The 12215-nt window shown below is 33.2% G+C and overlaps 1 protein-coding gene across 3 annotated transcripts in view; it reads right to left on the bottom strand.

Moving 5' to 3' along the window:
• The window catches only part of LOC124365758 (lon protease homolog, mitochondrial), a 33996-nt gene extending 22358 nt beyond the window's left edge, over positions 1-11638 (bottom strand). Inside the window, exons 1-4 of one of the 3 annotated variants that reach the window (XM_046821760.1) lie at positions 11032-11638; positions 7544-7632; positions 2036-2202; positions 1196-1434 (exon numbers count right to left, since the gene is read on the bottom strand). In XM_046821760.1, coding sequence (XP_046677716.1) covers positions 1196-1434; positions 2036-2202; positions 7544-7632; positions 11032-11463 — 927 coding nt within the window. In that variant the 5' untranslated portion in view covers positions 11464-11638. The remainder of the gene's footprint in view (positions 1-1195; positions 1435-2035; positions 2203-7543; positions 7633-11031) is intronic. The other 2 variants (XM_046821761.1, XM_046821762.1) reach the window with 2 other exon arrangements.
• Positions 11639-12215: the final 577 nt, after the last annotated feature.

The raw sequence follows: 12215 nt of genomic DNA, 5'->3' as shown, positions 1-12215 counted from the left end.
GGGATTGCGCCGGGTAGCCGCAAAATTTGTGCCAAAATTGCTGACAGACGAGCAGAAGCAACGGCGATTGGATGTTGCCGAGGACATGCTGCAATGTTGTGAGGATGATGCGGACTTTTTGACATCGATAATAACTGGAGACGAAAGTTGGGTCTATGGATATGACCCTGAGACCAAATTTCAGTCATCACAATAGCAGTCTCCCCAGGATCCTCGGCCAAAAAAAGCAAGGCAAGTTCGAAGCAATGTCAAAGTGATGCTTACTGTTTTTTTCGACCACCGTGGAGTTGTGCACCATGAATATGCCCCTGAGGGTCAAACTGTGAATGCACAGTATTATTTAAGTGTCCAACGTCGTCTCCGAGATGCGATTCGCCGCAAAAGACCTGACTTGTGGGCGTCTCAAAATTGGCGGCTACACCACGACAATGCGCCAGCTCATTCAAACTTTTTTGGCAAAACACGGCACTCCGCAAGTTCCTCAGCCTCCGTACTCTCCAGATATGGCTCCACGCAATTTTTGACTCTTCCCCCACCTCAAAAAACCATTGAAAGGCACCAGATTTGAAAGTCGAGAAGCAATTATGAAAAAAAACGACGGCTGATCTCATGGCGATGCCGAAAAGTGATTTTCAAGACTGCTTCCAGAAGTGGAAACGTCGCTGGAATCGTTGTGTTGCTTCTCAGGGTGCTTATTTTGAAGAAAATTAACGCCAGCTTTTTTCAGGTAACTTCAGTTTTACGTTGCACCAAAAGGTAGGATACTTTTTGATTGGACCTCGTATATAGAACTTGGAAAACAGTTAAAAAACTTTATTCCTGCGTATGATGGTCTTTTGGTGTACAGCTGTAACCTATAAGAGGGAAAGGCAAGATAATTTTGATCATGAGTATAATACAATTATTGATTATTGAGATACAATATGATTATTGGTGCACCATCAATACAATTACTGATGATGTGTAGGCCTACCAAGAATGGGTAAATCAATGCTGTTTCCTTTGACACAAATCAATGTGTCATAAATGTATTGTCAGAAAAGTCATAATTCCCAATTCTTGCATGGGCCACTGGCCTGTGCAAGAATCTTATCCAAGTTGAATATTAAATTAATAATAACGCCCAAATCATGACAGAACAGTAAAAGGTATGTCTCTTAACCAATTAAAATCTTTTTTTGTAAACGTCATGTACCTTCACTTCCTCGGTCTGCCGGAAATTGTTGTGAACAATGTTTTCCACCTCAACCATCAGCACCTGAGTAGGGGGGCTCGCATTCTCTTCCCTCTTTTCCCCCTCCAACACTTCATCCACAACTTCAGATGGAGTTGCCGGTTTCACTTTGCGATTCCGAGACTTCCTTCGGCTGCGATCGGCTTCTTCAACAGACACGTTTATCTCGGTTTTTAACATTGGAAACTTCAGGGTCATCTCTACAAGAAAAGTAATACCCTACATTACCCAGATACCCTACAAGTATTCCGTCAAATAGTATTTCACAGTTAATCAACGTTAGAGTGCTAATCTAAAACGCTTTCTTGCTACACGATATCTGTGAATACTGTATGTTGTGTTTCTCTATTCAGTGACATGCATAACTATTTATTTCAGAAGAGACTCAATCACATGGGGTTGTAAAATACTCCCTGTAAAAAATGGACTCAATAAAAAATCTATTTTTTGTGTTAGAATTACAATATAATTTTTTTAACTCAACACGTATTTATAAAGGTTAAACATTTAAAGGCCAACATACATAAAGTAAGCCGCTATACATTTCTCAAAGATATTGTAATAAAGAGTTTCTGATTTCTTAACATTTCTAAAAGAGTATTAATCAGATATTGCATATTTTGTAGAAAGTCTGTACCACATTAGCTCTCTATGTGACTACGAGTATTACAGACAAAGGTTAAAGGGAATCTTATTTAACAATCCAGTTTTCAATCTGTATAACTCCTGTTCCAAAATTTAACACTACCATAAAACACAATATTAAAACATGCAACATGTGAAATGCAGATAATGTTTTACCAGAACTATGCTCCTCTACGTCTTGTATTTGTCCAAGCAGCTTAATCCTGCGGTGTCCGAGAACGATCATTCTCAGTTTGTCCCCCATATCGTGCAGTTCCTGGATTTGAGCAAAAGCTCCAATCGGGTAGACTTCACTCACGTGATTCACAACTTGACTGTCATTCCTGCAAGTATTTCCCACGCATAAACTAATCTAAATCTAGGTATACAAATTGTCTTTGCAATATTGAAATGAAACTATAATCAAACCTTTAACTCTTGGCAGTTTTAATTTGCAACGCATTGTTGACTTTTTTAAAGTGAACTACTACTCATTCTTTTTAATTTTATCTCTAATACAAAAATTAGTCGATACTGTCCATACTTAAATTAAGTTTTAACTTAAATTTGTAAGGAATTGTTAGTGAATATATATATTAATATATATTGTTGTTATATAAAAGAAGGTACATAACTATGTAGCTATAAAAAGACAAAACAATGATAAACTGTTTCAATTTTTCTAAGTAAAACTATAGTGTTCCAATGAACATTTAACAAAAAGAAATATCTCCACTTACTATAAGGAATTTCCCTCACTGTCCTGCCAGAAACTGTTTGAAATAAGAACATAGTATCATAGTTGTGTATCCCATGATATGAGTAAAGAAACAGTCATAGAAATGTGCAAAAGTTTGAAGCAGCTTATTTGCTTACAATAAGATTTCACATCTGTTGTTTCGGCTTTGTCTCTAACTTCAAGTTAGGTTAGATCAACTTTAAGTTAGTTGAGCTCCACAGGTTGTGTAATACAGAAATTTGTTAAATTAAACATTTGAAGGAAATACTAATCTTAAATCTTTAAATATATCTGCTGATAGAAATCGTACTTACAGTTGCAGTGGTTAGTGTAACTCTTTCAGCTTAATGTGTTTTAAAGGTTAAAAAATTGCTCTCTGGTAAACATTACACAACCAACCTTTTCTTTACTCAAATCAGGCATATAAGCAGTAGGGTGGGCTGAAAAAAAAAATTATTTTTTTTTTCAAGTGCTATACCGCGGAAAAACTTGCATATATACTTCATAAATAAAATGCAACTGGGAAAAAAAAATTATTTTTTCAATATCACGGTAGCGCAATGCAATTAAAATAGTTCGTTTTTTGAAAAAAACTTGGATTTTTATAATTTTTTTTCTCCGGTGTAAAAACTTTAAATAATCAATCGCTATAGTGAAAAAACTGTATAATTTGACTTAGAAAACAGAAATACACAATGAACCAGTTAAAAAAACAATGTTTACGGTAGCGCAAACAGCTTTAAATAACGGATAATTACGCTAAAAGGCGCAGTTTTACAACACTGCCGTCCCGCGCGGAATGATTCGTTTTGTATGTGACTGTACCGTGTCCCCCACCACTCGTTACCCAACCCACAATTCCTTGCGTTGTGTACGCTTGCTTCGCCATTTTGTGAGCTCGCGTCAGTGACTCGGCAGCTTTTGTCAGTGTCAAAGCTTCTTTTGTGTTACTTAGTTGAGTGTGTGTTGAGTGTCATGGCTTTGTCCAAGAAAATTACGCGTAGTGAGTTTTATTGTCCGATATTCGGTTATCCAAAGGAACTACCTGTAAGTAAACTGCCTTCCTATGAAGACGTTTTAAAGTGCTTCTTTTTCTTGAACATTACAATTTAGCTGTGGAAACCAACAACAAATTGTTGAACAACAACAGTTTTTCACAAATTTCTAATATTGTTGCACCGAAAGTTAAGCAATTATTTGATAAATCCTCAATACCAACAGTCTCCCTTTACAGAATTGTTCAAATGATCAATGCCTACAATAACAGTTACAGAGGTCTTATGAAGTCCTACAAACGAGATAAGGAAAAAGACTCGTTCAAAAAAAAAGTTGAAGAATTCAAGCAAAAAGTCTTTTGCGACTGTTTGATATCTCCGCATGCAAATGCACAATAACATTAGATTGCAATTGCCGAAAGGCCGTTGACTTGTGTGGAGTGTCCGGTATCGATTGTTTGTACATGTGAGAAGTCAAAAAAAAGTACCAGTCATTGAACTTAAGTTTTTGTACCTTCAAAAGAAAACATAGTTTAGGCAAAATTGGTAACGTAGATGTGAAGGAGTCAAAAAAAAATTATTCAAAGACAAAAAAGAAAAAACACTGAGTACAGCAGATGTCAGTCGAACGTTGACTCATTGTCACAGCCATCGTGCTCAAAAACTATGGAACCTACACAAATAGAAGACTTTGACTCCAACTGAAATAAATAGAAATGAGGATAGTAGCGATGAAGAGTTTCAACCTGTTGTAAAGACACCATGGCAGATGCGAGTTAAATTGACTAATACTGCGCTAACAAGTGATCGTTTTGGAGTTTCTGATAGAGCAACAGCTGCTATTGCTTCTAGCCTTTTGCAAGATTTTGGTATTATAACTGAAACTGAACATTCTAATGTTATTGATAAAAATAAAATCCGAAGGGGGAAAAAGGTTATCCGCACAGAACTGCAGGTTGCAGAATCAGGCTGAGCTCAACACATTTCAAGGATTGTATTTTGATGGAAGGAAAGATGACACTATTGTGATTGAAAAGGTAAATTCAAAGCATTTTCGGAGAGAGTGATTAAGGAAGAACATTATTCTATCATTCAAGAAACCTGGATCTGTATATGTTGGTCATGTGACACCTTGTTCTGGATCTGCTCAAAAACATTGCCGACAGTATAATTTCTTATTTAAAAAAAACTGGACTTTCCCTTGATGATTTAGACGTCATTGGATGTGACGGCACCGTTACAAATACAGGGTTGGAAAGGGGGCGTAAATTCGAAACAATTGAAGAAAAAGTGAAAAGGCCAATGCAGTGGGCAGTTTGTCTCTTGCACTTCAACGAATTACCACTCCGACACTTGTTCCAGTTTTTGGATGGAGACACTACAGGGCCTACAACATTTAAAGGACCTATCGGAACAGAGCTCAATAACTGTGAAAAAACTCCCCTTGGTGAAATTTGCTAGTGTGGAGTGTGAAATTCCAGATATTGACCGAAGCATATTGAGCAAGGACCAACAGTATTTACTGGACATAAGTTCTGCTGTACAATCAGGAATCTGTCCTATAGATTTATCTCACGTGAACCTGGCCACTCTCTCACGCAAGATGGCTAACAATGCCTAACAGGATTCTAAAGATTGTATGTGAGTGTTGAAATATCCATCAGACGAACATAAAATCGTAGTTCATTTTTATTCTGAAGTCATACATGCCTGTTTGGTTCAATATCAAAAAAAGCAAGTACTTAAACTGATGGACCAGAACACATATTTTCAAACTGTAAAATCCTCAAGATTCCTGCCTGAAAATCTGCTTCAAGTAATTGACCCCGTTATTGAAAGGAACGCTTACTTTGCCCACCCAGAAAACTTGATGTTGAGTATGATAGTAGATAAAAGAACTCACATAAGAGAATTGGGTTTTGAGACGAATCATAAAGGCCAGGACATCAGCACCCAAAAAGAAAGTCAATTAGAGTTTTCCATCCACCCAAATTAAATTTTCAAGCCACAGAGTACAGTGAACTGATTGACTGGACTGCCACCACATTGTCACCACCACCATTACTAAGAAGAATCAGCAACGAAGAAATTCGTGCAAAAATCTTGACTGGGGACACCGCAGCTGAATGGAGATTCGACAAAATTTCCTTGTCATACGCAAGCGGTTGAACGATGCATCAAACTTGTAACCATCGCTTCACAAAAAGTAGTTGGTTTTGAAGCAAGAGATGGGCTCATGCCGAACTACACTACAGTCAAGAGCAGCCTATGCCATGCTTTGAAAGCAAATCAGCCTTCAAACTTCCTAAACAAGAATGATTATGGACTTGTGATGAAATATATCCTACAAATCAAAATTCCTTTTTGAATTTTCAATAACAATTTTTCATGAAAAAATGTGTGTAATGCTATGATTAAGTTGATGCTAATAAAAACTATGTTAAAAGGAATTTGAATTATTATTTGCAGTCCCACACTTTAAACAACAAATAAATTAAAACAAAACTTTTTATTAAAAGGCATTGTGAGTAAACTGTCGCAGGACGGCAGTGTTGTAAACTGCGCCTTTTTAGCGTAATTATCCGTTATTTAAAGCTGTTTGCGCTACCGTAAACATTGTTTTTTTTAACTGGTTCATTGTGTATTTCTGTTTTCTAAGTCAAATTATACAGTTTTTTCACTATAGCGATTGATTATTTAAAGTTTTTACACCGAGAAAAAATTATAAAAATCCAAGTTTTTTTCAAAAAACGAACTATTTTAATTGCATTGCGCTACCGTGATATTGAAAAAAATAATTTTTTTCCCAGTTGCATTTGTATTTATGAAGTATATATGCAAGTTTTCCACGGTATAGCACTTGAAAAAAAAATAATTTTTTTTTTCAGCCCACCCTAATAAGCAGATCATATGTTAATAAATGCAATAGCCTTTTAATAAATGAAAACAAAACTGAAAATATATAATATTCACGCTTAAAAACCATTGGATTAATGATAGTTTATTCAAACCTGTAAAACTACTTGGCTTCTATCTAGATAGTAAAACTGTGCTGGAATTGATAATCTCTGTAAAAAATTATCTAGGGTAAATTTTCCTGCTAAGAAAATTGAAGTACTGTGTAAACTTAGAAAACACTTATAATGACGTACAACGGCTTATTTCATAGCCACTTGTGTTACGGGCATTCGACTGTGGGGTAATTCCAGTACAGAAAAAAAAACGTTTTTGTCTGGCAGAAAAAAGCAATTAGAATATTAGCTGGATTATCATATCAAGAGTCTTGCAGACAACATTTTTCTAGGTTTAAAAATTATGACCTTGGCATGTATTTATATTTTCTATAACCTAATATATGTAAAAGAAAATGAAGATAGATTTGAAACACAATGTACACTCCATGAGTATGATACCAGATCAAAAGATAATCTGAGAACTCCTAATATAAGGCTAGATAAATATTATAAAAGCCATAAATACCAGCAGTTAAAACTATTTAATAAGCTTCCTTTTTTTTGTTAGAGCTTTACCTTTCAAACAATTTAAATCAAACATGTCAGAGTGGCTTAAGCTTAAGGAATTTTACAGTGTTGAGGAGTATATGAAATGTGATATGTTGTAAATAACAAATATATATTATATATATATATATATATATATATATAAGGGTACTCCATAATTTATTATATTTATTTTAAATTTTAGATTTTAACTCCATGTCTCTGTGTGTTTTTGTGTTTTTTATGTTTTATTTATTTGAGTAGATTTAAGTATTTATTATATATTTATTATAATAGATATGACTGGAAATTAGTATATATTTATTACTATATCACTAGAATTAAGCTGAAAAATAATGTTTTTTTGACGAAGCCTATTGTAATCTTTGGAATACTTAATGGCCAATAAAACTTCTGATTTCATAACACATGATTCTAAATAGTAACTTACTCTTCATTCCGCTTCAAAAAAATTCCACAGTATGGATGATTTAGCTTTACTTTTCTTCTAATTAAATCAATCAGCATTGGATTTGAAATCTGAAAGTAAATGAAACACAGATTACTCTACCTCATAAATAAAGCAACTTTTTATCGCTTAGTGTATTGTTTATTAAAAATATTCCAACCATAGTAGTAAAAAAAATGTTTTAACAATAATAATTATAATTTGAATGTGATGGACTGGATAAGCGAACTTTAATGTTCACCTTTCTTGTTTATATGTTTATCACAAAGTTTAGTTTTATTAATCAATTAGATTCAGAAAAATCTGTATTACTCTGAGGTTCATCATTTTTTAATTTTAAACTAACAAAACTAATATACTTTTAATTTCATTTAACAAAGCTCAAATCAATTTTAGTAAAATACAGGATACGTTCATTCAATTCCAAAACGGATGTGATTCAACAGATAGAAATTGCCAGTAATTTATTGCCTTAGTACAATTAATAAAAATATCGAAAATAGCAAAACCTCATAGCTCAGCTGGCATCTAATAAAACAGAAGAACCACCAGAACAATGGCTTGCTATATCTGGTTGACAATAGAATACTATGAAGCCTCATTTCAAAAATACCTGATTTATTCTCAATAATCAAACTTTTTCTGGTAACAAGATTTCTCAAAACCCACCAAAACATCCAACCAACATATTTTGAAATCACTTTAGCTTTTCTCCTAACTGAGAAAGTTTTAAATGCTCTTTCTTTTGACATACAACACAACGTACCGTTGTTTTAAGTTTTTTTTTTTTTTAAATCAAATTCGAAATTTAGATTTTTTCAAAAAGTGCATTAAAAATAATTTTAACAATTTTAGAAATGGCTTATATTTTTCGTAACCTCATCGAATTCTGAGGTGGTCAGATTTATACCTTGTGTTGATTTGATATGGAACGACCCTTAGAATGATGCCACCGAAAAACACACCCGTAATAAGCTGCCAAAATCTACTTGCCTTTATTGAAGAACCCTTCAGTAATTAATAGTTTGGTGAGTTTACAAAATGTGTTCGCTCTATCTCACGTTCTATTATATGATCTGGCATTGATGACTGGAGGCATTTGTAATCAGACCCTCTAGAATTTTGATAACTGATACACGACAGATGTCAGTACGAAACAAACGTCTTGTTTTTAGGTAAAAACCCTCCAGTATTCATAATTATATTTATTTTATGTGTCAAAAGATGGCTGACACCCTCAACAAAATGTAAAATAATTGAAAGCTAGTACAGCTGACAAGAAATATGTATAGCTGCAAATTAGATGAGTGTAAGCTCCCATGCAAGTATTACGTATATGTACGCCTACTGCTCTAAACAGACTGTTACCAATAAATACTATCACAACTAAAATAGGGTAGTTTTTTTTTATATTAAACGTAAATAAAACAACTCTTTTTGTTAGAGTGGCCCAAGGGTCATTCCGCATCAAATTACCCAATAATTTAATACTGGGTAATACATCTGCGTAACTGGCTGATTGAAGAACCGGTCTACACCTTGTATAAATTTGTCAATCGTTGCCAAAACCAATGACATATCTTATGGACTGCACAATCACAAGACCATCGGCTAAAGCTGACTTTGTACTTTGCAACATTGTAATTCGTTGTTTATTGTGTACTATAAGAATCCATTTTTGTTTTAAAATCCAACGCTACTACATTTCTTGATGAAATTGGAATAAAGATTTAGAAAAACACTTGTAAATTTTTTCTCCCAAAGAGCTGGGAAGCAGGTAAAAAAGGTATCAAATAAAACTTATCGTAAGAGTAAGTACTTTTTATTGGTACAAAAAACACAGTGGCTTTTTTATGTACTATTCAGACTTAAATAATGCCATTTGTAATAAAATTATATAACACATCTGTAGGCCTACTCATCCGATTAACTGGCAACAAATGAATTTGTCTATTATGTTTTTGAATATTATATAAGCCTACTTTTTTAGTTGGTATACAGAAAAAAATAGGTAAGTAGACTTTAATAAGCGGCCCATTAACAAACATCCATTTGGTTGTTTATATTGAATGGTTTGATGTTTTTATCCAAAGAAATAATTCAATATTAAAATTTATTTATCTTAGCATATGATTTAAACTTATTAGTTATAGTAATTTTAATGTAAACAATAAACTGCAAGAAGTAAGTAATATTTCGAGACTTTGAAAATTGCGATGAATGTGAGGAAAATATGTGAGATATTTCTCACAGGTGACGAGATTTGTTTAAGTGGCTTCAACATGTGGGTTTGGTTCCTGGTAACCCAAGGAGAGAATTCTTTCCTCCTATTTCATAAAATCAGTTACTCATTAATATAAAATTGGACAACTTTTAAATATTGTAAGGTTTCTTTGATATCTAAGTCTAGGCCATAGTTGGTTTTGTTGTTTTATAATGTTAGTGTTAAATTTGTTTTTAAAATTGTAATGTACGAGATTCTTATTGTTATGGTAATTTATTATAACTCTTACTGTGTATGATTTTTACATATCGAAGTTGGATAATATATCAAATTGTTCGATAATAGCAACTGAATAACGAGTGTAGGCCGCTTATTAAAGTCTCCCCAAATAGGTTTTCTGCCATGTTAAAAATAGAAATAGATACAAACAATTCTTGAGGCGGAATTTATATTGTGTCAAAATTTGAGCTCAATCAGCAGAAAACTTTTTGATTTCTTTTTATCGGCCACTAACACACTATATATGGATAGGGTACGATAAGCGGACCTGGTTTTTTAAATCGAAATTGGCAAATGATATTACTTAATCATAACCATCGATATAATCAATCGATACTGATTAATTATTTTGAACTATTAACTTAAATAGCCTAATCCATATCAACAGCTGTAAACACTCTAAAATAATACATGTAGGATAATATTTCAATTTTACATAAGTAATTCTGATTATTAAAAATGGCAGTCAATTTTAGAAAACTACACAATGTTGCTTTTTCGTGGCTTCAACATGTTGGACTTATTCCGAAAAACCCATTATGTTGTGGGAAAGAAACAACTGTAACTGTGAGAGGAGTAAATAAGGTCGTCTGTTTTCCTAATTTTGGTTATAATAATTTGTTTGATCACTGTAAATATTAAATTCATATTTTAATTTAAAACATATGATTGTTATTTAGGACTATAGGTACTTTTTTATTGATTGATAGTCTAGGATTTGAGATGCGAATATTAGGTATCGATGACTTTATTCTTCGATATAAAAACCGGGTCCGCTTATCATACCCTACCCCTATATATATATATATATATATATATATATATATATATATATATATATATATATATATACAGTATATATATATATATATATATAAAAGTATGTTGACATATACATCTAGTGTGGTTGTACCATTATACTAGATCTTATAAACACAACGCTTTAAAAATACAAGTATTTACTTACGTCAACGAGTTTAATAAATCGTGGAAACAGAGGGTTTCTATTCACAGCTATTAAAGGAACATGAGGCCAAACTTCGGGAACCGCAACTGTAGCAGGCAAAGACTGATGTACAGCAAAATCTTCTCCAGCTGTTGGGTTCTCATCATTACCTTTGTTATCATCATCATCATTGGAACTTGACTTTTGACTAAAAGATCTTATGCTTCTGGTATTGAAATATTGTGACAAGTTTCTATTAGGGGAGCAAGTGGTTTCAAAGTGGTTTTGTTTAACAGAAAGAGGAAAAGCAGATAAACATCTTGAATATGATAAAGGTATGTTTTTATATGTGACATTCAATAACGAAAGACTAGTCCTATCTAATTTAATGTTTCTTGCTAAATGTTTGGCAAGAGCAGAAGAATTTCTATGCACACACTTAATATTGTACATTTTAATATATGTCTATAAAATACGTATAAGTAATTATATAGATCTTGATATTCTAAAATATTCAGTGTTCACTGAGTCGGCGAAATAATTAGTACAGGTTACAAGAATTCAAACCTAATTGCATCACCTAACCTCATCACAACCAACAAACAAGTTACACTTTACTTCCACTTCCCCATTCTCACTCAAGTAGTTTCGCTTTCACATGGTGGTTTTTTTTCAGTTTATATATTGCAAGCAGAGGTGAGGTAATAATTTTGTACGATGAAGCACCACAGTACTCTACTTTTTGGTTACCTTTCCTTAACATTTTTAAATTATTTTTCTATGGATGTAAATCATTATTTGTTCTTCATTCCCTTATAAAGCTTATTATAAATATTTATTTTTTGTTTTAAAATTTATAATAGTTGCAACATTTATGTTAGAGTATTGGGTGTTAGTAATAGAGAAAGGCATACAAACATAGGATTAAGAGTCAGTTTAGTTTCTTCTCGCGCCGCCCCTGAATTACATAACACCACTTGGGGGAGGAGGGATTTTCGGTAGCGTTACGAGAGTAGGAGAGGGGGTTCGACTCAGAGTTATTTAACTATTAAATCTCAGTTATTAACTGCTTGAATTTGTTCACAAAATTTGCCTGGTCTTCTCCAAAGATTTTAAAGTTATTAAGAACTCAGATTATACCTTCCTACGATACTGAAAGAAGTCTGAATTCACCATTTAAATGCTTCCTCCTTAGAGCGTTTTGT

Source organism: Homalodisca vitripennis, chromosome 7, assembly GCF_021130785.1.
Source record: "Homalodisca vitripennis isolate AUS2020 chromosome 7, UT_GWSS_2.1, whole genome shotgun sequence".
Classification (NCBI taxonomy): Eukaryota; Metazoa; Arthropoda; class Insecta; order Hemiptera; family Cicadellidae; genus Homalodisca; species Homalodisca vitripennis.
The sequence above is the reverse complement of the archived record's forward strand: the minus strand, read 5'-3'. Positions and strand labels throughout refer to the sequence as shown.